We start from the raw sequence: 26,523 nt of genomic DNA, 5'->3' as shown, positions 1-26,523 counted from the left end.
GGGGGGGGGGGGGTCATGAAAGACTTGGTTATGCAAAGGTTTTCCTTGTCTTGATACACAATAAATGATGCTAGGTGCTTATTTACATACACCAAGTCTATGTTGATCCACTATTTATGATAATTGTTTGTAATGCAAAGTTTCCCTTATTTGATACACAAAATATGTTGCTTAATTTTTCACAGTTTTCTTAAAATTTATTTATATTGGTGGTGTCTAAGTAACTTTGCAGACACCTCGACTTATCCACCAGGTATAATGCTACTTCTCACCGAAGTAGATATCGGGTAATTGAGTATACCAAGGTGGAGATGGATGACTAGAAATCAACCTTTTTTGTCCTATGCTAGAATTTGAACCGTCATCTCCACTCCCAGCTTCATTGACCACTAGATCACACTTTGGTTGCATCAGTCTGTGATAATCTACTGAAATGTGATGCTTTGTTGGTCTGTTCATGTTTGTTGAATGTTATAATCATGAACTGTAGAAGAAAAATGATATTGAATTTCTTTAATAAGTAAACTTTACAAAGATGAATGCTACCGGCCAATCGGAATGTCTTTTGTTTGTACTTCCCATGTCCATATGATTGATGGAATAGACAATTTGGAAAAGTCAGTGTAGAATTCAAACATCTTGAAGGGAAAGGATTCAGTTGGAGAATCCATGGAAGAGTAATTCTCATTAAGATCACGTAGTCGATTCTGCATCCTCCTTGGCTCTTTTTTTTCTCAACAAAAAGAAGCTTCAAGTTGCAACATTGAGTATGTGATCTTAATAAGATAAAGGAATCAACTAGGTGGCACAACAAAAAAAAATCTTTACATAGTTGATTTTATATTCAGCTGCAAATGTGGGATTGAAATATCAAAACCATGAATGATGTGTGGCTCCTGAGAACTTGTGTCACAGCTGTTAAGCTAAATTGGATTCATCGGTTTCAACCTTCCTTCCAAAATCATCAAAAATAATAAAGAAAACATTGAAATTGCTCCTTACACATTCTTCTTCTGCAAAAGCAGTCACAAAAGAATATCATCTGAGGATATTTAAATATGCCTGATTTGTGGTTGAACAACAACCAGTTTTCCACCTACCCCGTTTCTAATCCTCATTTATGCTCCTATTTCTTGCATTACTGTGCCAGTTCTTTAACAGAAGCATTTTGCATTGCTATATTGGAAGCTGCAAGTTGCGGATTATTAACAGTCAGTACACGTGTAGGAGGTGTTCCAGAGGCATGTCCATGATTCATTTCTCTTTGCTTGACTAGTTAATAGTTTAAGATCTTCTTGCCTATACTTTGTAAGTTGTTCGTTATTATTTATCATGTTTTTGTACCTCTTGTCCAGGTTCTTCCAGATGATATGGTTGTTCTGGCTGCGCCAGATCCTACAACTATGGTTCATGCCATCACAAGGGCTATATATATGCTTCCTCAGATCGATCCACAAGATATGCACAATCGTGTAAGTACCAGATTCCCTTTTGCTTATCCCTTTTCTTCATCTTTTCTTTTGAGCGAGGTAGCAAGGGCTGTTTAGTTTCTACTCTGTTGAGATGTATAAATAGTCTCGTATTTTAGGTGAGATCTGAAGGAAATTGAGGTTAACCCCAATCTTTCATGGATGTCTTCCAAATCAATCTCTTGAACAAAAGAAAAATATTTCCAATTCAATTCCCCCCTCCTGTAAGACACTATGCTTGCAATGAGTTTTTGCTCTTCTTTTTGTGGAAGGGAAGAGAGGACAGCTATGCACCGGACATTTAAGATAGATTAGAAGACTGAAGATATAGTAGTTAAAAGGGAAAGATTTGTTTGTGGTTGTTAAGTTCTCACATTGGTGGAGGAAATTGATTGTTGTCGCATTATATGATTTTGGGTCATTCTCACCTCTTGAGCTAGCTTTTTGGTTTGAGTTAGGTACCAAATCTTCTGGGCAATCCCATTCTGATTCTTTGTTTACCCAATTTTAGGCCCCACATTATTTTGTCCATCTTCTAGATGTCCGATCTCCTAGGAGTGAGGGGGTGCAGATGTTAAGAGTCCCATATTGATGGAGGAATTGGGGATTTCTCCTCTTATGGTCTTGGGCAATCCTCACCTCGAGCTAGCTTTTTGGGTTGAGCCAGAATCAAAATCCATTTCAATTAGTGGGTTCACCGATGGCAGAATTTATGATAAAAAAAGTTGCAGGGAGTTGTTTTGGGGCACAGTTTTAAACGATAATGTGAAAAAGTGTTTCTACGGTTTGTTATCTAAGAATAAGAATTATAGCGATCTTACTGACATTTGGTTTCTACTGCCAGATGAAAAAACTTTATAGTTGGCCTGATGTAGCCAGGAGGACAGAAATTGTTTACAACCGTGCTTTGAAATGCTCCAATCCACCTTTGCTAGATCGATTATCAAGGTATGCTACTTTCTGAAGAAAAATGGTTTGTTAAGATATGTCATTACCCTAGAGAAATAACTTGAGAACAGATAAAAATCAATTAGTTATATGTTATTTCTCTTTTAGTAGTGAAAGACCCTCTTCTTGTTGTATAGAATCTTAAATTAATAAAGCTTGAGCAATAAAACGTGGCTTTTTTTTTTTTTTTTGGGGGGGGGGGGGGGGTCCTAATTTGTGGTACAAGTAAAATGAGATAACTGTATTGCAACGTAAATTTCTCTGGATTCTTTTATCCTCCTTTTGATGTCCTAACTTGTGCATACACAACGTTTACATGACACCTTCTAGGCCTTCAAGCAACTGAACATGATTGTTTTTGGTCCTTTGGTGACCTTAGACTGGGGGGAAGCATGCATCCTAGATTCAATGCTCGACCTTGTAGGCCTTAAGGCGGTTGAACATTCATTTTGGGTTGCCATCTGTATCATTTATTAAGCAGTGATTGTATAGAGTTTGCATATGAATAAATGTTTCTTGCAGTTGATTAAACTTCCAAGTTTATTTTCCAGGTACCTTACTTGTGGCACTTGGGCCGGGAAAATATTTTGTATAGTTATGATAGTAAATTTTTTGCTCTGGCATCTCTTGCAACTATGGAAGGTAAGTTACTCACTCAGATGTACTGGCAAATTCTTTTGGTTTTGTATTGCAATTTCTTTTTTTCTAATAGACCAACATTCTTTTTGTTGATATCTATAAGCCTGACAAGGACATTGAGGTGGTACCTGATATTCAACTTCCAAAGTCTCAACATGAGGAGACACCATTAGGTTCCAGGAAGGAGGAAAACTTGTGATTCCGGTGCTTCACCCATTGGTGCAGCTCAGGGTCATTTACTATTCAGACACAATGTGGAATTAGGATTCAGGTAAAGTGTTCTACATAGTACATCTTTCTTGAACTATTTTTCTTATCAATTCCTTTCTATTCCTCAAACTAATTGACCCTTCAAATCACTAAAAATACTGAAACTTGAATTTTAAATCTACGTTTCATTTTTCTATGTTAGACAAACAACAACAGGTTACTAGGAAGAAAGCGGTTTCCAGAATGTTTTGGTTCTGGGGTTTGATTGCCACGACAAACGATTGTTGGAGTTATAGGATCCTATGGCATGTTCAGATGTTTCATAGTTGGTGCAGTAGCATCCAAGGTTTTCCCTAAAGCATGAACAGATCAAACTCATTAACATGCCATTGTCAATATAAGTCACTGAGGATGATGCCACCGGTTTCTTGTTAGGTTACGTTTATCAATATATGCCAGTTCTGTGGCAGTGTCATATTTATAGGAGTTCTTCTGTGAATGTACTTGGGCTTGGAGAACATAGGGTTACCCAGTTTAGTAGATTGTGTTGTGAAGAAGAACCAAAATTTACATGTACTAATTTTCATGTGAATTATGTTCTCAAACATGCTACTTACTTTTATTTTATTTCTTTTATTAAAAAATCTAAATCTAGTCCACTGTCAAAATTCAAATTCATAATTCAGATTCCTTGATATCTACTTTTGGTTGTAAAATAGACTAAAGGAAGATTAACTGGCACCCTTAGTACGTAATCGTAAGTACTAAAAATGGACAGCTACACAAAACGCAAAGAAATTTGCTCAGTATTAATTAGACTGAAAAGATATGTCACATTGACTCGTCGTCTTTAAAATACCTACCAAAAAAAGTATCACCCTTTGATTCAAAATAAATACCAAATTGAATAATGAGACAGTAAGCATATAACAAAATCTTAATTCTTATATGTCAATTCACGTGCCTAAATTTATGTTGGAGTTAGTTAAAAAAAAATTTAATTCATATATTTAAAATTTTGAAGGTTATTATCGATTAAATTTTTCTGGAAATTTTCACGCAATTAATATTGATCGATTTTATCTAGTTAGTTAATGAACCCGAATCCAACCTCATAAAAACTTTTGGGTTCAATAACTTTGAATCCAATAGCTTGTGAGACCAAAGGGAAAAATTCCACAACACAAAATTGAATGTATTGCCCTTAATATACTCAGTTTTAACTTTTACTTTTAAAATAGACAATTTTTTATTTTGGTATTTTAAAAGTATTGTCTAGTGGGGGGAGGGACATACACAAGTTGTTTAAGGAACTGAAGTTATTATTTTTATTTTATTTTTTAAAAGAATCTTTTACTCATTTATCACCCAAAAAATTGGACAAGAAAATCAAGAATTGGTGTGGTGAGTGTGGAGTTGGACGTGTCAAATACTTCCAACCCTTCAAACGGTGCGTCAAACTCAAATCAAATTTCTAATATTTTTTTTAAAATAAAAAAATTCATATTGTAAAATCTATAAATTGCAGCAAGGAAGTGAATTTGTTTATATACAGTTTGAATTTTTTTGATTACAGAGAAATTGAAGATGAGGCTATTGAAGGTAGCTACGTGTAATTTGAACCAATGGGCTATGGATTTCGACTGCAATTTAAGCAACATTAAGCAATCTATTGCGGAGGCTAAAGCTGCTGGAGCTATGATCAGGCTTGGACCAGAGCTTGAAATCACTGGATATGGTTGTGAAGATCATTTTTTAGAACTCGATACTGTTGCTCATGCGTAAGTTCCTTTTTTTTTTTTGCTGAAATTGATAAATATGAAGCGTTTTCGGCTATAAAAATGCAAACTTTATATGAATTAGCTTACACAATTCAGTAGGGGTAGTTTAATGGCTTGTTTGGTGTATTGGAAAAATGTAATTTGTGTTCTCAAGGTGAAAAGGGGTGTAAATTGGAGTTTGAGTATGAATACAAATTGTGTTATTTTTTGAATTTTGTGATTGATTTGGAGTCGAGAAAGTGAAAAGGACTTCTTTGTGTTCTTCAAATTTCACAAAAGTTGAATTCTGGAATTTTATGGCCAAACATGATTTCCAGATCACTTCCAGGAAAAAAGTAAATATATTCACGGCCAAATACCCACATAGATTAGAAACAGATATAATGTGTTTGTGTTTCACTGAACAGAGTACTTTCACCTCAGTGAGGAAATCATTTGAGCTCATTTCCCTTTTGTAATGTCTTCACAAACTCGCAGGTGGGAATGCTTAAAAGAATTACTGTTAGGAGATTGGACTGATGGGATATTATGTAGCTTCGGTATGCCTGTTATCAAAGATTCAGAACGTTACAACTGTCAAGTGTTGTGCCTAAACAGAAAAATAATCATGATAAGGCCAAAGATGTGGCTAGCAAATGATGGCAACTATCGAGAACTTCGATGGTTTACAGCATGGAAATCAAAAGATCATCTTGAGGACTTCCATCTTCCAAGTGAAGTTTCAGATGCTTTGTCTCAAACAACAGTACCTTTTGGTTATGGCTATGTCCAGTTTCTAGACACGTATGTTGACGTTCATTTTCTTTATTTTTTTTAAGATATTGTTTTGCTTTTCTGCCTCTCTTTCTCTTTCTTGCTGTTGATTGGGCGACTTGAAAACAGAATTTATGTGTCTTCTTGGTTGCTTAGTTTATAGCCTACTTGATCTACAAGAGAATTTAATCCCTCTATTTAGTATTATTTGATATAGATGTCGTTCAAGGAACCTATCTTTCCTGGTCATTCAAAATTAGAAAGCTTTGTGAATAACAAACAAACAATGAGTTGAAGACTGAAAAGTAGTCACGTTTAGAATTGCAGTGTTATGTTTCAAAACACATGTTTTTAGAATTTACTTGTATTAAGTTGGGCGACCAAAATTTAGCATTGAAGTTGGTAAAACATATTTGTGGAAGGCACTAAATTTTCGAAACTTGTCACTTTAGCTTGTAATGTGCATGGTTTTGGTGATCCGGTTTTTGCCTAAACCAAAACACATCTATATTTAAGAAACTTAAAATTAAAAACCAAAAACTATTCAGGAGTGTTAAAGAACTGGCCTTTTTGCTTTTTGGTTCTAGTTCAATGTATTTGGGTTTATCGGCTTTTTTGCATTTCACTTGATCATTTTATATATAAAAAAATATCCTCTAGTATAACATGTTTTTAGAAAGTGAGTAACTGAATAAAACATAAAGACCAGCTAGTTTAATAGCCGATGCACTAAATATTACCTATATGAACATATACTTAAGATATAAGTTACTTCTACCATGAAATATTGAAAACATTCTGAAAAAGGTAGACCATGCCTTGAACTAGACACGAAACAACTTATAAGAGATTAAAATATAAATTCTCCATTTCTTCTTATCATTAAATGGGGATTATTGTTTAGGATTATCCTTTCATAACCAGTTTTTTGAAGTGTATGTGCAGAACATTCTAAGTCTGCTTATAACATTAATCCTTTCATCAGCTAGAGTATAGAAGTCACTTAGAAAGGAGCTATACTTCAGCATCCACAAAATTTCAGCCCCATTTTGTAGACTAGCGATTTGGTGTCAGCCATTCTGTATGGTTTCCATAGTGGTTGAGAAACTGCTACTTAACTAAGTTTAATCTCTGTAAACACTTCTAGGATTTGAAATATTAACAATGACATAAGTTGAGGATTTTAGTTAGTAACTCGACATTATGTTTTCTTTTTAGTAGTTTTGTGAAACTTCTTTATTTTTGCAAAGCGAAAAAAAAAAAGGAAAATGATAAAATTCTTGATTGCAATGTGCTCATCTGGCAAAAGAAAATTGGAATAAGAGAAACAAAAATGAAAATTCTCTGCCTAGCCTAAATTCTTCTTTGTGGCCACATATCATGGGAGATTTCTCTTACTTAATACACATTCCCGAACTTAGCAGTCAAACAAATCATGCATGTGGATCAATAGATAAGTTACAGCTTATCGACTTGACCATCATATTATATGGTTTTAAGCTTCATTTTAATGTTGCTTTCAGAGCTGTTGCAGCTGAAGTTTGTGAGGAACTTTTTACTCCTCAACCTCCTCATGCTGAGCTTGCATTAAATGGTGTTGAAGTGTTTATGAATGCAAGTGGAAGTCATCATCAATTACGAAAGCTTGATCTTCGCAATCGTGCTTTCATAAGTGCCACACATACTCGAGGGGGAGTTTACATGTACAGTAATCACCAAGGATGCGATGGTGGCCGTCTCTATTATGGTAGCAAGCCTGTCTTTTGTCCTCGTAGTAATCTACCATATGAGTAATCTATATAAGCTGTATAGCTTAGGTCATATGAAGATAATTGTGTTTAACTCACTTTTCTAACCTATTTCAGCAGGTTTATTATGACCGTGTATTCATTATTCATTTACCTTTGGCAGATGGATGCTCTTGTGTTGTTGTAAACGGAGATATGGTAGCACAAGGGTCACAATTTTCTTTGAAGGATGTTGAAATGGTTTTTGCTCAAATTGATCTAGATGCGGTATGTTAGAATTTTTAACTCAATATCTAAATTTTTTGTTATATAATATCATTACTTGTTCCTTTTTTGCTAATTGGTAAGTGGATGCCTAAGTCTTTTGCAGTTACCAAACTAATGCCAACAAATTGGATCAGATTATGGTGTAAATAATGATCCGACTCAACTTCGTAATCTGCATGTATTTATTGCTCATCCGTGTTTTTTAGTACTGATTCTACAATTGTTTTATTGAAAGAAATAACACAATGTAGTGGTACGAACTTCAGCATATTTTGCATTTTGTGGAGGCTTCTTTGATGTATGCATAATTGTGTGAAATCTTTTGCTGCTGAAATCTCTGATGTTTTTATTTAGTTATCCATTTTTTTCAATGACAATGGTTCTTAGTTCCCCTTCTGTACCAGGTTGCAAGTCTCAGATCATCTATCAGTAGCTTTCAAGAGCAAGCAAGTTGTAAAGCTAAAGTTTCCAAAGTATTTGTGCCTTACAAGCTTTGCCAACCTTTTAACCTCCTAATGTCACTTTCAAGTCCACTCAAGGTAAGTTGTTGTGTAAGGTCGATGGTTTTGAAAACCTACATATGCCCTTGTAATGAGTAATCCCCGTACTTTTTCTTGTTTAAGTAGCTCTTCTGAGTCAAAACCTTAGGCACCACCCTCTTCCACCTTTTTCATAGAAAGATTTTGTTGTTCTCCTAGTCACAACTTATGGATATTTTGCTTATGCTAAGATACTCGTGGACTGAACTTTTAGGAGCCATTAGTTTATGTCTCTCAGTAGAAAGAGGGTCTGTCTATATGAAGGATTTCATACTTCCTCTCTTTCCTCTTCTCCTGCCTCTGTGTGTCGGTGGGGAGTTGGAGGCTTTAATTTTCTGATCATTTCCATTAGATTGATCTCTGATCACATGCTTCTATTCAATTGAGTTTTTCAAGCTGAAATTATTCCACAACCTTGGCCAAAATTAAAAAATGCGTCCATCCATCTACTGAAAAGGACTTGCAAAGCATCTTATATTTCAGCTTTTTATACACTACATTTAGTTCTATCTTATTTTGAGTTCTGTTGCATCTTAAGCCATTTGTTTCAAGTGTAATGTTTTGTGGATTCTTCCGTTGCTTGATTAAGTTGGCTTAGTGAACTGCATTCTCTTTCCAGATTAGATACCACTCTCCTGAGGAGGAAATAGCACTTGGACCTGCTTGCTGGCTGTGGGATTATCTAAGAAGAAGTGGTGCATCTGGTTTTCTGCTTCCACTTTCTGGTGGTGCTGATAGTTCCTCCGTTGCTGCTATAGTTGGTTCAATGTGCCAGCTTGTAGTAAAAGGTTTATTGAACTAACTGGCCTTCTAAACATATATATTGTTGTGTTCTAGCTATTTCCCTGTACTTGTAGCTAGTTTTTGACATTCGTATTGTCGTCATAGTACATAGGTTTTTCCGTAGTTTGGGGGTGCAGGATAAAAATGCAGTTGTATGTTTCCCTATCCTCTATAGCTGTTTGAACCTTCTACTAGTTTCTTATGTGAACTAATAGCCGCCGGTGGAAAATGATAGGTAATGGTTGTGTTGTATGATTACTAAATTTGATGATTTCTTCTCTAAAAAAGTGAGAGCATAGAGTTCTTTTTTGGTAAAGTACACAAATTTCTAAAGAATGATGGTTCACTTATAGGATATTAGGATTTAACTTCTTGTGGCGTTACTGAACTGAAAATGCTACAACATGGCCAAAATTTAGGAGGATCCTTGATTTATCGTATTCGTGGTCAAGGTTCTGTTTCTGCTTCAGATCAACTGTTTTTTCGTCTAATGTTCTAGAGCTGGCAAGTATTTTGTATGAATGATCTTATTATTGGTGCATGTTCTCCTATACACATACTATGTCTTCAGTTATGTTGTGCTGGCTGATAAATTGCATCATGCTGCTAGTAATGTCTATTTCATCATTTTAGTTCAAGGTAAACAGCATGAGCAGCATGTCTGAAGATAAGCAGACTATTGAGTTTTGTTTTCTTTATAATTCAATTATAACTGTCAATGCAGAAATTGCAAACGGCGACAAGCAGATAAAAGCAGATGCTATTCGAATTGGCCATTACACTGATGGTCAATTTCCAACAGATAGCAAAGAATTCGCTAAACGCATTTTTTACACTGTTTTTATGGGATCTGAAAATAGGTAAGAATGTCAGCAAGTCCCATTATTCTGTCCTTCTCAGATTCTGTTCTGATCTATATGTATTCTCTGGTTCCTTAATTGGCATGGAATTGAAACTCCGAAGTAATAAATGACTGCTTTGCTGATCTATATGTATTCTTTATAACTTCTTTGCTAATTTTCAGTTGGAATTTTTTTTATTTGCCTGGCCTTGGGCAGCATACTTCTGGTTCAGAACTGGGAGCCTTTTTAGTACAACAATATACCCAGTGTAGTCCCACAAGTGGGGTCTAGGGAGCCTTTTAGTAATCTTAATAAATGTAGGAAATTTGAACTTCACAAATATGAGAATTTGGGTCATCGTGAACTCTTGGCTGGACTCACTGTCGTGCTACTGCCTGCTAAACCAAGCTTATACCCGTCCTTAGGAATTCTAGGGGTCAGCCCTACCTATGATTTGTTCTCAAATGAAATTTATTCTCTAACATCAAGGTACTCAGTACCAGTCTGAGAACTACATAGTCACCATGATTCTAATGACACCTTTGCTTTGAACTTTAAGGGTTTTGCATGTTTCACTTGTATATGGTGGAGTATATTAGAGCAAGAATGATCATCCCCAACTGAAGCAGATGATTAAATAAAAGATTTCAGACCTTTTCTATTGATTCATAGATGTCTTATTCAGTAGAGTCTCTCTTCTGTAGAACACTGAAACTCTTCTTTCCAGAACTCTGTTTGAAAAATGATCTATTTGACTTATAGTTGAGATAAACTTGTGTTGTTGATAGTATATGCATATGACAGTTCAGAAGCCACAACAACTCGGGCAAAGGTGTTGGCTGATGAGGTAGGATCATGGCATCTTAATGTGAGCATCGATGGAGTGGTCTCTTCGCTAATCTCTCTGTTTCAAACACTCACTGGAAAGCGTCCACGCTATAAGGTAGAAAAGTTTGAAATAAATTTTACCATTATCTATCTATTTGCTTTTATGTGTTCGCTTAACTGAAGTGAAACCCTTAACCTCATGTTGTTTGGTCAACTAATAGTTGGTTGGACTAAGAGAAACCATATCTGGAATAAAGACTAAGCTATTGCTTCACAGTGCAATCTTGACCTGTTTATTTGTCTGCAGGTAGATGGGGGATCAAACATTGAAAATTTAGGGTTGCAAAACATTCAAGCTCGGGTCCGGATGGTCCTGGCATTCATGTTAGCATCTCTGCTGCCATGGGTCCATAACAAACCTGGGTTTTATCTGGTTTTGGGTAGCTCCAATGTGGATGAAGGATTACGTGGTTACTTAACAAAGGTAAAAAAAATTGTTCTTTGAAATATTGTGTCACTATTGACCGCATCTATCCTATAATAGCATCTTGTTAACCGAGGATTTAGGGGAAACTACTACTGTAGTGCGTTTGGAATTGATTTGTGGCCGTCTTGAACTCTCCTTGTATATTTATTTCTATGGTTGGAGAATGTCAATAAACAGATAGTAACAAATTGGATTCACGGTTTTCTTTTAGCTGATCTCTCGTTTCTCTAACACATATCCTGGTGATAACTGTCTATCATGCAGTATGATTGTAGTTCAGCAGATATAAATCCAATTGGAAGTATCAGTAAGATGGATCTTCGAACATTTCTGAAATGGGCTGCCGTTCATCTTGGCTACTCATCCCTGGCAGAGATTGAAGCTGCACCGCCCACTGCTGAATTGGAGCCTATACGTGCGGATTACAGTCAGGTATCTGATTTAGTTTACCGCTAATTTCAGTTTTTATGATGCTTTTCCTAGTAATGCTGGTGACCATTATTTCCTGTTTCTGGTATTTTTCTCATCCTTCCGTTTGGGAGAGTTCTCACCCCTAGATTCAATAATTTTAGCATGAAAGTTCTTGACATCTCTTTTAACTAAATATGTGGAGTTTGGTTATGTATGAAGAAGTGATCAAGCGCAATTAGAAGTTTTCACATTACAATATTTGTTTAACAGTTGGATGAAGTGGATATGGGTATGACCTATGAAGAACTTTCAGTATACGGACGGTTGCGCAAGATTTTCCGCTGTGGACCTCTATCAATGTTTAAGGTTTGTCCTGTTCATTCTGTAAGACATTATAGAATCAGACTTGTTATAGGACCATTTCTTCCACATATTTTTGTAGTCCTTGACAAGTACTGAATGATCATATTGCAGAATTTGTGTTACAAATGGGGAACAAAGTTGACGCCTGCAGAGGTGGCTGACAAAGTGAAATACTTCTTTAAATACTATTCCATCAATAGACACAAGATGACTGTCATGACACCTTCATATCATGCTGAGGTACTTCACTTCTATGTTGCATGGATCCATTACTTGCATTGAAATATCTGTCTGGTATTGTTAGAGTATTCCCACATAAGGCATTGAATAAAGTTACTAGCAAGTCACCGCTTTGAATGTTAGAGCTCAAGTCACACCAATAGAATCGTAAGCTTTCTTCTTCGCGGTTCATAAGAGAGTGAGAAAAAAGAAAAAAGAGGGGGAAAAAGAATTGAAGTTTACAGATGGAGTATGGCCTTTTATATGGTCGTGGACAATCCTCGCCTCATGAGATGGCTTTTAGGCACTTCATGGATACCTCAAACATATGCAGAAAGTCTGTAAATGCTCCTATGGGAATACTTATATATCCATGCAACTTAAACCCAGAAGGCTTAAAACCATTTTAATGCTTTTGTTATGTTTGTTTCATCAGAGAAGCCTCATCATCATCCCAACCAAGTCAAATTCGCCCATACGAGTTTTCACTTACTATATCGCATCTTAGACCGTCATTACACACAGTAAAATGAAAATAAAACTGCTATATGATCTTTGGATGTTTCATTAGACAAGCATATGACTTTTTTTGTATTGCAGAGTTATTCACCCGAGGACAATAGGTTTGATCTGCGCCAGTTCCTGTACAATGTCCGATGGCCTTACCAGTTTCGCAAGATTGATGAACTTGTAAACGAGCTTGATGGTGATAAATGCTCTTACAAAATCGACTGATGGGGAAAATGTGAACGTTACAGCTGATGGTGGGATGGGTATTGTGGCAGCAGGCTCCGGTGATCCAAGAGCTGGCTTCTAATTCTAACTTAACACAGTTTAGCTCATAATACAGCTGATAAGGAGATACAGGATTTCCAAATGTTTTCTAAACTATTGAGTCTAATTTACGTACGTCGAATTTACTCTTTCTTTCCTGTTTTTAAGAAAATCAGTTCAATATTTTTCAATAATGAAAACCCCATTATTTGTGATCTGTTGTATAAACAAAAAATTATATTTTGAGATACAAATCTATCATTCTTCTTGAGTTATATCGAAATCTCGAGGGTAAAAAGGCGAGAAGCTCCAATAGGAGCATTTGCCTCCTTGCAAGGAAGTTTGCCGGACTATGATGAGAACTTAGGGATCATTTGGATCAAAATCACCGATATTTGATTCTGACTTCGAAATAGGATTTAAAAAATCGCAATTGCTAGGGAGTACAATTTATCCCGACCATAAGCAATTTTATCAACTAAATAAACCATAGGTTCACTCTCAAGGTTATATCGAAATAATCCAACTCCGACCAAACTTAAGCGAACTTTATTAATAAGGTTTCGGAATTCTAAATTTGACTTTTACTACTTTATATCCTTACTTTTAACAATAAGATTAGGAGGCTAACCTCCTCCTTTTCCTCTTTCTACTATATGTGGTATTATTTGTCTTATTTCATTTGTGTTGTATCATTGTATTCTTAGGTACAAGTCATCCAAAGTATTGGCACTTGTCAGCAAGAGAACATGTCCAGTTTAATAACTATGTTGAAATAGGAGTCAGATTATGATGCTCAAAAGATGAACTAAATAAAATTCTGAAGTTGTATTCAACAGATCGAAGCAACATACAAGCCGTCGTTCTCAAAGAACGGAAACATCCTTTAGTAAAATCTTCACCTAAAAAATACTAAGCGAAGGGGGGAGAGATTTTTCAGAACGAATGACAAAACTTGCACTAACCCTCACTTCAAACTATTCTATATATCCTCATTTCCTGCATCTTTGCAGTATCAATGGAGATTCTTTGGAACAGCTTACAGCTCATCATGGCTGTCATCTTCTTCTTCCGATGCACCGCCACCTGGGGCTCCACCTGATCGTTGATAAACAGCTGTGATGATTGGGTTGCAAACTGCCTCGACCTCTTTGAGCTTCTCGTCATAGTCCTCTTTCTCGGCGCTCTGGTTATCGTCTAACCATTCAAGGGCTTCTTTTGTTGCTGTCTCAATCTTCTCCTTCTCATCAGACTCGAGTTTGTCAGCTAATTTGTCCTTGTCGTTGATTTGATTCTTCATGTTGTACACGTAGGTTTCCAAAGCGTTACGGGCATCAATCTTCTCCTTCACTTTCTTGTCTTCCTCAGCAAACTCTTCTGCTTCACGAACCATACGCTCAATCTCTTCTTGGCTTAAGCGGCCCTTGTCGTTTGTAATGGTAATCTTCTCTGCTTTTCCAGTACCCTTGTCTTCTGCTTTGACATTCAAGATACCATTGGCATCAACTTCGAATGTGACCTCAATTTGGGGGGTTCCCCTGTTCAAACAATATCAAGTTTCCAATTCAGATCCCAAAAAGTTGTTTGAACAATTATCTAAAGAGAAGAAATGTAACTGACCTTGGAGCTGGAGGAATTCCTGTGAGATCAAACTTTCCGAGATTCCTACAGTCCTTGGTAAGACTCCTTTCACCTTCAAAAACCTGTAATCAACATGTGGAGAAAAAACAGTGAGAATCGGAGCATACCAGAGGACAGGTTAATGAACATTTCTGGATAATGAGCTGTAGGATTGCACAAATATGAAGCAAAGCAATACCTGAATGGAGACAGTGGTCTGCTGGTCTTGGTAAGTGGTGAAGACCTGGGACTTCTTGGTTGGGATAACGGTATTTCTGGGGATCAATTTGGTCATCACACCACCAACGGTTTCAATACCAAGGGTGAGAGGAGCGACATCCAGGAGAAGGATATCTGCATACAAGAAACATGTCACAATCATTCACCAAAAGCTGCAAACTCGCACGTTATCAAAACCAATAAGCAAATTATGGCAAGAAAACTAATTAGATCGTGTACCTTTAGTTTCATCTCCACCCTCACCACTGAGGATACCACCTTGAACAGCAGCACCATAAGCAACTGCTTCATCAGGATTTACACCCTTGCTGGGCTCCTTCCCGTCAAAATAGTCTTTCAGGAGCTGTTGCACCTTAGGAATTCTGGTGCTTCCACCAACAAGAACAATCTCATCAATCTGGTTCTTTTGTAGCCCAGCATCATCCATTGCCTTCTTCACAGGTCCCATTGTCTTTCTGAAGAGATCATTGTTCAACTCCTCAAAGCGAGCACGGGTCAATGGTTCAGAGAAATCAGTACCATCAAATAATGATTCAATCTCAACCCGGACTTGGTGCTGGCTACTAAGGGATCTCTTGGCACGCTCAGCTTCTCTCCTTAGCTTTCCAAGAGCTCTGTTGTCCTTGCTGATGTCCTTTCCATGCTTCTTCTTGATCAACTTGATGAAGTATTCCATAATCCTTTGATCAAAGTCCTCACCTGCAAGATATATCGGATATTCAAAATATAATCTAAGAATAACTATCTCATAGGATGGGATCTGAAGCTTCCTCAGCTATCATAAAAGACCCAACCAAAAGAGCAACCCCACTAATGTGCAATCAATAGAAAAGTGTTTTAGCATTTCATTAGTTGATATCAAGTTGAGGAGAAGTCCATTAGAAAATACAATAAGGACACCCTAACAGCATTATGGTTAGCAGTATCAAAATGTGTCATGCTCAACTTTAAGTTGTTTCTATACCATAGATCCTTACCTCCAAGATGGGTGTCACCATTTGTTGCAAGAACCTCAAACACACCATTGTCAATGGTCAGAATACTGACATCGAATGTCCCACCACCAAGGTCAAAGACAAGAATGTTCTTCTCACCACCTTTCTTATCCAGTCCGTAGGCAATGGCTGCAGCTGTTGGCTCATTAATGATCCTAGCAACATTTAATCCAGCAATAACACCAGCATCCTTCGTCGCCTGCCTTTGTGCATCATTGAAATATGCTGCAGAGACGAGACAAGTCTCTAAATAATGACAGAAAAGAAAAATGAAAACAAAAAAATTGAACATTTAGGACCTGATAACAACATACCAGGAACAGTGACCACAGCATCCTTAATAGTCTTCCCAAGGAATGCTTCGGCTGTCTCTTTCATCTTTGTCAAAATCATGGCACTGATTTCCTCAGGACTAAATACCTTAACTTCTCCATCCTTGATTTTGACTTGTATGTAGGGCTTTCCATCCTTGCTGACAATCTTGTATGGTACCAGCTTCATATCCCTCTGTACTTCCTTATCTTCAAATCTGAAAAAAAAAAAAGATAAAGCATCTCTTAGCATGACAGATATACAATCATAACAAAACATGTGAAACTAATTGAGAATTGTCCATTACTTTCTTCCAATCAGCCTCTTAACATCAAAGATTGTCCTTTCTGGGTTGACCGCAGCCAGGTTCTTGGCAGCCTCACCAATCAATCTCTCGTTATCAGTGAATGCAACCCATGATGGTGTAATCCTGTTTCCTTGGTCATTAGCTATAATCTCCACATGACCATTCTTGTACACCCCAACACAGGAATAGGTTGTCCCAAGATCAATTCCTATAACGGTACCAAGTTTTGTAGCCTCCTCCTTTGCAGTGGAAAGTGCAGAAAGACAGCCTGTTTCAAGGAAAAGAGTAAGATAACAGATGACCCTCATCAGACTCTAGAAGTACAATATGAAATTCATGACATAACACAGCAAAAGGAATATATGTTGCACGTATGGAACTCATAGTCATATAAATCATTCGTACCTATTCCACTCAACTCAAGTCAATATACAGGCTATTCAGTAGAAATAAAAAAAGGGTCCTAGAACATAGATAAGCTAAGAACAAAAACCAGCAACTTTTCGCATATTTAAACGATCATTCAGCTAAATAAAAAGGTTTTCAAGTATCCATAGGATCTGAAAACGATCCTTCTAAATGTACATCATCCAGAACCACAGTCCAAACATGCATCCCAAATTATTATCATTCTAGCAAGTACAACGATAAATGTTTTAAAGGTTCAGGATATATGCAATGCCAGAGTAGCAGTGACCTTGTTTCTCTATCTGGAGTTAAAATCTGATCTAGAGTAGAAACTAGAATACATACACGGACAGATGCACGGGTGCATGTGAACCAACTACCTTTGCCATGGGACTATAAATAGATAATATACACACACCACGGTTATCAACATCTGATTAGATAATGTAATTCTTCAATCAAAAACAAGAACAGAAGAAAATAGCAGTGAGAATCTAATAAATGTTTGCTTATATTTATAAATGATAAAGCACCTAAACACTAATTTCATATCAGATGCAGCGTTATTTCCACTTCAAACAACGAGCATTTGAAATTCTCCTGTGGTGCACCACATGAATCATCCATCGACTATTCTATTCCAGTGCTAAATCATTTCTCCATTAAACACAATCGAGGAAATCCAAACAAGCCATATCAATCACAGAAAACACCATACAAATCCTCAAACAGATGTGAAATTATATGAAAACTATCGCTAGATCTAAAATTAGCACATCAAACCTACAAATCTACAATGAAAACGCATACATTATAAACAAAAGCTAACAGATCTAGGATCTACTACATTCTAGATCGTAACATAACAAATCAAATATCATAAACCAGAAAAAATTCAAAAATAATAATCAAAACAGATCTACAAGCAAATAGAAACAGAAAGTTTACCTAATAAAACGATCGCTAGCACGACGAGAGAATTGCCTCGCCTCGAACAGGCAGCCATAGCTTCTTCCTTCGTAATCAACGTAGAATACACTGAGCTACAGGTACAACACAATGTGATCCCTCTGTTTATCTTTTTCAGTTATGAAGAACTGGAAATGATGAGAGATTTATAAATATAGAGCCTCGCGAGGTGATCGGGAGCTTTTTATACTGTGAGAAACTGAACAAAGACCCGAGGGGTCTCCGTTCAAAGAGTGACATTAGACACGTCATATTAAATGACGTGGGCCAATAGGAAGAGGAGGGTGAATTCTTGAGCCAATAGCGATTGATCTTGTGCTGGGATGATCAGGAGCGTACGATTCGCTTCTGTACACGTGTCAGCATGAGAGATTATTAGGAATTTCAAGTACGCTCACTTGCCATAGAGAGACATAAGTAAATAATCAAAATAAGGGGATTTGAATTTAATGTATGAAATTTGTTGGATAGATCTTTAATGTATTTCAAAAATTGGTCAATTTAGTTAAAAATAAATAATATATGTATTTAATATTAAAATTGACCAATTTTTGATATACTTGTATTGCGCGTAAGCTTCTAGTTTATAAACTAATGTTTTTGTACATCAATTAATTTTATTTTTTTTTAAATCACATAAAAAATTATTTTAATGCGAAGAACCATGAAAAAGAATTTGTGTACGAATGATTCTTGGTTAATTTTAATTGGAAAGTCTCTTTTTAATGAGAAAGTAATTTTATTATATTCTGATTGATTTGAAGAAGAATCTAGGGTTTCATTTTGCACATGTAGGCTATTTTTATTTTAACGATAAAAGAACAAAATTTCGCTAATTAGAGATCTTAGGACTAATTGATACTTCTAAGATGCATTCAAACCCTTTTTTATCAGGTTTATATATTAAGAAATCAAATGAAGCAAAGTTCAATGTTTTTGTCCATGAAGATTAAGAAATGAAGAAACTAAGACTCGAAAATTACATACATTTATGATTTTTAGTGTATATCTATGTTTCTTTAATCACCGAAACAAACAAATAAAAATAGAGAAAGAATACTCATAACAAAAATCATATAAAGGAGAATAAAAAGAAATACGCAAAAGAAGGCAAAAGAAGCTCACCAATTTCAATCTTCAAAGAGATCGATCTGCAAGAGTTTGAGATGCGGATTAAGAGTCGAGAGAAGGTCGCTCATAGAGTAGCCCTCCAATTGCCTTTCAGTTTTTGAGTGTACGCCAGAGGCAATTGTTGCTTACACACATATATATATTGCCTTTCCACGCACTTTCGCCAATCAAATTAGGCCACGGGGCAAAAATTAAAAGAGTCATACTGTATACGTAATGTTGCTTTATTTACAACTGTGTGATGCTACATTCTACTCCACTTTTGACTTCTATAATATAAAAGGTATATCTTTTATATATATAATTTTATCGCGATTTATGTCGTCTGATGTATGTCTCTCTCACACACATATATATATATATAGTGTCTTTACATATGCTCTCGCCAATCAAATTAGGTCACAGGGAAAAAATTAAATGAGCTATATTGTATACTTTGTGTTGCTTTATATACAATATGTGATGCTTCATTCTGCTCCGTCCTTGACTTCTGTAATGTAGAAAGTGTGTATCCTGTAAATGTAATTTTTTTTTTTTGAGATTTATGTCCTTCCTAGTATTTCTGCCAATTAGATTAGACCACGAGGGCAAAAATTAAAAGAATTACATTGTATACTTTATGTTGCTTTTCACACAATCATGTGATATTGTGTTCGCTCTAGCCCTTCCTAGCTTTTTTTATTTTTAATTTTCAGTCGAGCTGTCCCAAATCGATGGTAAGACGTTCTCTAACAAAGTCGATTTGGTTTTTGTGGTGACTCGAATTCGACACCTCTAGTTAAGGATGAAAAAATATTTAACACTCTATCACAACTCTTGTTGGTGTTTAGTTTTAAGGGTGTCAAAAATTAGCTGAAATATAGGTAATCCACCATAATTCTATGGGTTGAGCTCAACATAATTGAATCGGATCAATCTCAGTTTACTTAAACCTTAGTCCATTTTTAGAGAATCTTCAATTGCGCCCAACTTAATCTCTAATTTCAATCTATTTTGAAGACTCCTTATTTGTATTGGTGTAATATACATTCTCAGAAGATATATATTATTATATATTTTTTATTTTCTAATATTTATTTATCAATTTGTGACTTATTCTTTTATTTTGTTGAGTTGAAATTCAAATTGTGATTATATAAAGTGAATGAATAATAATATACTATAAATTTTTTTGAGATAAGCGAATAAAATTGTACAGATAATGATCAACTCTATTTTTAGCCCCTTTAAGCTCAAAGTAAATTTGAACTAAAGATGACCTAACTCATTTTCTATCTCAATCTAATCTCCAATTTCAATCAAAACACTCCCATTTGACATCCCTAACTTAGCTTCCAAAATATTGAAAAGTACCTTTCCTAAAAATGCAAAAAGTTTCAGATTTTTATAACACATAAATTTTAACTTTATCGTTGAAATTGTAATTCATAGCTAAAACCACCTTATTTATGAATTTAGATCGATTAATTCTTAGCATGGAATATTATGTAACATCCAATAATTTTTATATATATTCTCTATTTTGTTACAAAAAATTGTTATGAAGCACTATAAATATAACTTTTCTAAATTTTTGCTTTAATCAATTCTGGTCAGCGTGGTATAACTGCTTGGGTTTCTTCTCATCTAGTTTACAAAGCGGTTAATTTTTGCCTTTTCTGTAAATACACCATTATCAACCCCTAAAGAAGCTTTGTGCGCTTTTCAACAATGGCAATCGCTTCGCCATCGGCTCCGTCTTTCTCGGCATCTATCTGCTGTACTCGTACTGACTTAACTCCAGCTCGTTCACTTCGATTCCCGCCGATCCAAACTCGGCTTCAATCTCGGCAATTCACGTTCTCTTGTCGGTCCTCTGGGCCTTCATCAAATGAATCCGAAGGCGATCTCCAGTACGAGCTTCAGCATGGAGTTTCTACTGACCATCGACGGTGCGGTTCGCTGGTGTTCGTCACGCTTCCGCTTGATACTCTTAATATTCCCGAAGGGACTATGAAGAGGAAGAAGGCGATGGTGCAATCGTTTCGTGCTTTGGCGGCCGCTGGTGTTGAAGGAGTTGTGATGGAGGTATGGTGGGGACTGGTGGAGAGTGAATTGCCTAGGGTTTATAATTGGGAAGGGTATTTGGAGATTGTGGAGTTGGCTAAACGTTGTGGATTGAAAGTTCGAGTTGAAATGGCATTTCATCAATACGGTACAGGGCCTGATGATCCTTTCTGGTTCGTACACGTTCCGAATCTCTTCTTTTGCTCTTGTTTGGATACCAAAAACAAAGTGTTGTTTGTTTGTGGTTAAACATTTTACTTTATTTTCTCCTTCAATTACGTTTTGTTTTATTCCTTGAAAACGAATATAACTCTCAGATCACAAAACAAATTAACTTGAAGAGTAGAATGTCTAGCTGCCGCTAGTAGTTCACATGATTGACTATTACATGAATTTAAGTTTCTTTGCGTTTGACATTATTAGTTGAATCTTTTGAATAACATTTACCTGTAGTATGGTAGAATGCACATCTTCTAATCGTCTCTTTTGGTGTTCCAGTAAGCTTGACAGTAACCATTTGACTCATAATTGTGTAGCTTCTTTTTTTTTGTGTGTGTGTCTGTGTGTTCTAGCAAGCATTAGGGCTTGCTGGAGGGTGCTTAAGCCAGTAAGTGAAGCTTATGGGATGTGTGGCTTGGAAATCCGTATGTTGGAAATAATACTTAGGTATGTGTTCAATTTCACATTATATATAGCTTAAGCACCTTTACTTAGTTTTAGTGATTGCATATTGGAACGGAGTAAGAGATGCTTCTTGGACTGTCTTGAACTAGATTCAACTGATTTTAAGGAGAATCCTTAATATCAAACTAGTTGACATATTAGTTATTGGGGTACATGTTTAGAATGCTCAGTTTTGTACTGTCAGGTTCCCTGGAATTGAAGATGACTACTGTATATTCTGTCAAGTTTCATACTGGTATGTGTTAAATTAGTAAGTCCAAAAAAAGTTCATACTAGTACTTATAAAAAGATAATGCTCTACGGAGTTTCAAATAAGATCTTAGAAAAACGTTTTTTGGTTTTGAACAACATAACTTGTATAGACACTGAGGTTTTTCATTATAACTAATTCTATGAGCCTATACCTTCAATTCAATTTTCCACAAACAAGTTAAAACCCTGGATCCTTTTTTATATAAAAGTGGGTTTGATGGTTAGTTTTCTTTCAGGAGTAGAAACTTCAAAAAAATATGCAGGGCTAGGGCAAAAGATACGCATGCTAAGATTGATGTGTGGTCATACAAGATTAGAAATGATCACATTGATAACTAAACGAGAGAAGGTCAGTTTGGTCATGTCTGGCTTTAACCTCCACATGCACCAGTTTGGAGGTGTGAAGCTATAGTTAATTAAGGTGTTAAAAAGGGGATGAGGTAGACCTAAAATCAAGTGGAAGGAAGTTATGTCAAAAGACCTATAATCTCTTGAACCCACTCATATCTGGCGAAAAAATAGGACATAGTAAAAGTAAAAGTAAAAGATTTATATAGGTGATACCTAATAGTTGGGATTATTATTTAGTCGCATTAGTACATTCACTTCAGGTCTTATGCTTTCTCGTAGTTTTTAGTCATATCTGAATTAAAGTGCTGCAAAAATATAGAGAACTTTGGTATTAAATATTGTAGTTATTGTTGTTGTTGTTTTCGTGTAATACTGGTCTAGGATGAGCTTATTGTTGTCTTCATAGTTGGTCCGAACAGGTGTAGTATTAGTCGTTATTCCACTTAAATGAGGTAACATAATTTAACAAATGGCAACGGATTTCCCTGTACAAATGTGCTATAGTATAAATGTATAATGTTTACTCTCTCCGTCCCAAAATAAGTGTTACCTTAGGGATTCAAGACAAAAATTAATATGTTTTTCCAGCTATACTCTTACACTCCATCTTCTTAATAGTGTTCAATTTTCAAGAGACATTTATTAAACAGGGGTAGTTTATAACTAAACATTGTATTAATTGATTTCTTAATGGACGTGATTTTTGCTAAGTTGACACTTATTTGGGGTGGAGGGTGTACATGCCAAAAGATCCACTTGGATGTGTACTTGCCATTTTGAATGCACAAAGTCACTCTCTCCCCCTGCTCTCTACAAAGGTAGTCTGTGAAGATGTGATGATGGAAGAAAGATCACGATCTTCCCTATGGAATGTGTAGCGCAGTCATTTCTCTGCAGCACCCTTGCATGACCAAAGCTAAACAAAAGTTGCTCTCTCTTTGTAGAAATTCTTGCTTTAATCTTTTTTGGTGAACTGTTGCTTTAGAATAAGGACATTTTCTTCATCCAATCAGTTTGGAGGTTTAGTAGAAGGGTACTTGATCCTTTTTTGTTTTTGAAAAGATTGGATTCTCTATTATTTCTCGTATTACGGGTTAATATTAAATCATTTTGTCTTTACGTTCTTATGGAGTGAATGATACAGAAGATTGTTTCAAAATAGCGAGAATGATATAGCAAGCATAAGAAGATGATTTTATTTCTCGTATTTTTGGTGTAAAGGGAGAATACCCTATTGAATGTTATAACCAACAAATTATATAGATATGAATGTTTTGTTTAATGGAAAATTTGAATTATCTTAAAAAAGGAAAACAGAAAATCTTAGTACAGATTAAATATATGCTAAAAAGTTGCAATGACTAGGTTAATTTCATCATCAGTGGTAGTTCCTCTTTGTCACAAGTAGAGAAATGGGTTCGATTGTTATTTTGCTAACAAGAGTTAGATTGTTTTCAGCTGGTCCTAGTCTGGCTAAGTTTGTGGTAAGTAAGAGATTATGGAGAATAAATGTTGAACTTTTTAAGCGTTGTGCTCTCCTGATATTACTCTGCCTCTCCCATTGCTGTTCCATTAGAATGATTGCTGCTAGTTAATAATTCAAAATCTGAAAATTTCTCCTTTGTTGCTGCTAGGATTCCTCTTCCTCAGTGGGTTCGTGATGAAATCGAGAAAAATCCAGATTTAGCATATTCAGACAGGTTTGGAAGACAGAATATGGAATATATATCCCTAGGATGTGATGTTCTTCCCGTTCTACATGGACGATCTCCGATCCAAGCATATACTGAATTTATGAGGAGCTTCCGTGACACCTTCATACCATTTTTTGGTGGCGTCATAACTGTATGATGCTCACCTAATGCTTCACCAACTAACTTTTAATGGTATTATACCTATGCAATTTAAATTTATGTTGCAGGGTATCCAAGTTGGAATGGGCCCTTCTGGTGAGTTGAGATATCCTTCATGCTCTTTACAGAATCGGACTTTGCGTTCACGTGAACTTGGCGAATTCCAATGCCATGACAAGGTGTGAATAAAATGATTTTATGTATCTCCAATGATTTTTCATGTCATCCTCCAACCAAATTTGTGATTGTCTTCTTTTGAGCTGGCAGTATATGCTTGCATCTTTAAATGCTTGTGCTGGGGAGATAGGAATGCATGAGTGGGCCAGTTTATCGCAAAGTCATGAAGGCTCAGAGTTTTTCAAAAGTGATGGTTCTTGGAACTCACCATATGGAGAGTTCTTCCTTGCATGGTACTCAGGGATGTTGCTGCTTCACGGTGAGAGGATTTGTAGGGAAGCAGAGTCTATATTCCGTGGTCTTGAAGTTAATTTGTCAGGGAAAGTGGCTGGGATTCACTGGCATTATGGTACAGAGTCTCACCCGTCTGAGCTAACGGCTGGCTACTACAATACATCAATTCGAGATGGTTTGCTTCCAATTGCTCGCCTGTTTGGCAGATATGGTTTTTCCATGTGTTGTACATGTTTTGAAATGCGAGATGCAGAAGCGCAGCAGGTGAATCCTGACAGTAGTCCTGAAAGTTTTGTAAAACAACTTTCACTAGCCGCTAGGTTATGTGACATTCCTCTGCAAGGTGAAAACTGTGCTAGTAGCTTGGATGACGGATCATTTCAACATGTATTACGGATGTCTAGGTTCTACTCGAATGGTCCAGCAACTCCAACCTTCTCATTCAATTTTGTCAGGATGGACAAGACCTTGTTTGAATATCGGAATTGGGTTAGCTTTACACGTTTTGTGAGACAAATGTCAGATGCCAAATTTTTTCGACCCAACCTAGGCTTCGGGGATGGTGATATGCCATTTTTGTCTTTATCAGCATCCTCCACTGGTGGAGTAGTTCTTGCATAGTAGGAAGAAAAATTCAACCTGTAGTCATTCCTAATGGTAGTTGCATATTCTCACCCACAACAAGTCAAGGGTGTGTATATCTGTTGCATCTTCTGATCTGTTATTGTGAATTGCGTAGCAAAAGCTTTGTCTTTTTTCGCGTAAATTTTTTGTCCTTGTACTGAAATGGTTCACTATGAGGTTGAAAATGAGTATTTTCCTTTGTATCATAACGGTGCTGCTTTCCTTCCTATTATTTTGAGATTGGATGGCCAGCCCCTCTCTATTTCAGCTCATGTTGGGCTAGATAATTCAGGTCAATATGACAATTAACTCCTTTTAGTATTCTAATCTTCTGATATCTGGTGTTTGTTTGTGACCAATATAATTAAGGGAAATAAACTAATAGAAGAAGGATTATGATAATGTACTTTAGGTGTGTTTTTAATCCTTCGTTATTGGGTAAAATGGAAAACCAACACATGGTCCTGATTAGAATGATTATGCAAATTGAATTACAAAAGTTGGAAGATTCATTCATCTCCAACAGGGGGAGTCCATGTGAAATTGTGGAGTGAAAGGAGTCAAATCAGTCAGTCCACTATAAACGAGGAAAATGAGGTGATCTACAGAACATCCATAATAAATAGTACATACCAATACAAAATCAATTAAAAAGACATTATTATAATTTGAGATCATGATTCTACCGCAACTTATTAAAATTTATGGAGTCCTAATCAATTATTCATTTATTTGACCAAGTTTTCCTTGTATTTTCGTTAATATACAAAGCCAATTTTGCATCATTATTTGGTAACTAAATCCAAGGAAAAAGAAAGTGGGAAGATGCTTATAAGTGATAATGAAAACCAATTTCGTACTAAAACATGGATTCGTACCTAACTTTAAGTGTTGTGGCCTACATTTATTTATGCCAAACAAGGTACACTAAAGTAAATAATTGATTAAGGAATTTTGTCCCAAAATGTGCAATTTTAGTTGAAAAAGTCCATTAGGTAATCCCACGAAATGACCAATAGGGTCTGAAAAAGATAAAGTATATATAAATTTTATCCCTATCTAGATAGAGAAGATGTTTTTAATAATACCCTCCTTAATTTTGTGAGAATTCCAAATTATGCAAATATCATACGTGAAAAAATGTGATGTACATCGTACTAAGTTAACTCGGAAATTAAATGAATATAAAATATACGCCAACTTAAATCAACAATTACATGCTAAATATAGTTGCAAGTCAAATCTAAAGAAAATATATG

The 26,523-nt window shown here is 35.9% G+C and overlaps 4 protein-coding genes across 13 annotated transcripts in view; 3 read left to right on the top strand and 1 right to left on the bottom strand.

Moving 5' to 3' along the window:
- The window catches only part of LOC107026927 (phosphatidylinositol N-acetylglucosaminyltransferase subunit A), a 6,969-nt gene extending 3,053 nt beyond the window's left edge, over positions 1 to 3,916 (top strand). For all 9 annotated transcript variants that reach the window (XM_015228061.2, XM_027919381.1, XM_015228063.2 and 6 more), the window contains 6 exons: positions 1,151 to 1,241; positions 1,356 to 1,472; positions 2,314 to 2,417; positions 2,969 to 3,059; positions 3,160 to 3,327; positions 3,469 to 3,916. In XM_015228061.2, the coding sequence (XP_015083547.1) occupies positions 1,151 to 1,241; positions 1,356 to 1,472; positions 2,314 to 2,417; positions 2,969 to 3,059; positions 3,160 to 3,255 (499 nt within the window). In that variant the 3' untranslated portion in view covers positions 3,256 to 3,327; positions 3,469 to 3,916. The remainder of the gene's footprint in view (positions 1 to 1,150; positions 1,242 to 1,355; positions 1,473 to 2,313; positions 2,418 to 2,968; positions 3,060 to 3,159; positions 3,328 to 3,468) is intronic.
- Positions 3,917 to 4,556: 640 nt separating this feature from the next.
- On the top strand, positions 4,557 to 13,276 carry LOC107029011 (glutamine-dependent NAD(+) synthetase). Of its 2 annotated transcripts, none has more exons than XM_015230292.2 (14): positions 4,557 to 4,716; positions 4,843 to 5,047; positions 5,525 to 5,830; positions 7,324 to 7,547; positions 7,712 to 7,815; positions 8,220 to 8,354; positions 8,974 to 9,142; positions 9,862 to 9,997; positions 10,784 to 10,922; positions 11,115 to 11,291; positions 11,559 to 11,726; positions 11,976 to 12,071; positions 12,180 to 12,308; positions 12,888 to 13,276. In XM_015230292.2, exons 2-14 carry the CDS (start codon positions 4,854 to 4,856, stop codon positions 13,020 to 13,022), a joined length of 2,112 nt encoding a protein of 703 aa, XP_015085778.1. In that variant the 5' UTR covers positions 4,557 to 4,716; positions 4,843 to 4,853; the 3' UTR covers positions 13,023 to 13,276. The 2 variants fall into 2 exon arrangements, with proteins under 2 accessions (XP_015085778.1, XP_027775013.1); XM_027919212.1 differs by having other exon boundaries at positions 4,604 to 4,716; positions 4,822 to 5,047.
- Positions 13,277 to 13,851: 575 nt separating this feature from the next.
- Positions 13,852 to 18,080, bottom strand: LOC107028456 (luminal-binding protein). The gene is made up of 8 exons (XM_015229532.2): positions 17,892 to 18,080; positions 16,536 to 16,803; positions 16,231 to 16,445; positions 15,899 to 16,141; positions 15,141 to 15,620; positions 14,881 to 15,035; positions 14,682 to 14,764; positions 13,852 to 14,599 (listed from the first exon to the last, which is right to left on the bottom strand). The coding sequence occupies exons 1-8, from the start codon at positions 17,947 to 17,949 to the stop codon at positions 14,101 to 14,103; spliced, it is 2,001 nt and encodes a 666-aa protein (XP_015085018.1). The 5' UTR covers positions 17,950 to 18,080; the 3' UTR covers positions 13,852 to 14,100.
- Positions 18,081 to 20,585: 2,505 nt separating this feature from the next.
- LOC107026703 (beta-amylase 3, chloroplastic-like) lies at positions 20,586 to 25,493 on the top strand. The gene is made up of 4 exons (XM_015227776.2): positions 20,586 to 21,262; positions 24,011 to 24,221; positions 24,298 to 24,408; positions 24,497 to 25,493. Exons 1-4 carry the CDS (start codon positions 20,754 to 20,756, stop codon positions 25,259 to 25,261), a joined length of 1,596 nt encoding a protein of 531 aa, XP_015083262.1. The 5' UTR covers positions 20,586 to 20,753; the 3' UTR covers positions 25,262 to 25,493.
- The last annotated feature ends 1,030 nt before the right edge of the window (positions 25,494 to 26,523 follow it).

Source organism: Solanum pennellii, chromosome 8 (genome assembly GCF_001406875.1).
Source record: "Solanum pennellii chromosome 8, SPENNV200".
NCBI classification, from domain to species: Eukaryota; Viridiplantae; Streptophyta; class Magnoliopsida; order Solanales; family Solanaceae; genus Solanum; species Solanum pennellii.
The sequence above is the reverse complement of the archived record's forward strand: the minus strand, read 5'-3'. Positions and strand labels throughout refer to the sequence as shown.

Bases quoted from the DNA above. Each gene is read 5' to 3' on its own strand.
- LOC107029011 (XM_015230292.2), top strand. From the start codon at position 4,854: ATGAGGCTATTGAAGGTAGCTACGTGTAATTTGAACCAATGGGCTATG. The intron at 8,355-8,973 runs GTAAGTTGTTGT...TTCTCTTTCCAG, and splicing joins CACTTTCAAGTCCACTCAAG to ATTAGATACCACTCTCCTGA. The intron at 11,727-11,975 runs GTATCTGATTTA...TTTGTTTAACAG, and splicing joins TACGTGCGGATTACAGTCAG to TTGGATGAAGTGGATATGGG.
- LOC107028456 (XM_015229532.2), bottom strand. From the start codon at position 17,949: ATGGCTGCCTGTTCGAGGCGAGGCAATTCTCTCGTCGTGCTAGCGATC. The intron at 16,142-16,230 runs GTATGTTGTTAT...TCGTCTCTGCAG, and splicing joins TGCTGTGGTCACTGTTCCTG to CATATTTCAATGATGCACAA. The intron at 14,600-14,681 runs GTCAGTTACATT...TTGTTTGAACAG, and splicing joins GGAATTCCTCCAGCTCCAAG to GGGAACCCCCCAAATTGAGG.
- LOC107026703 (XM_015227776.2), top strand. From the start codon at position 20,754: ATGGCAATCGCTTCGCCATCGGCTCCGTCTTTCTCGGCATCTATCTGC. The intron at 21,263-24,010 runs GTTCGTACACGT...TGTTGCTGCTAG, and splicing joins GGGCCTGATGATCCTTTCTG to GATTCCTCTTCCTCAGTGGG. The intron at 24,222-24,297 runs GTATGATGCTCA...TTTATGTTGCAG, and splicing joins TTTTTGGTGGCGTCATAACT to GGTATCCAAGTTGGAATGGG.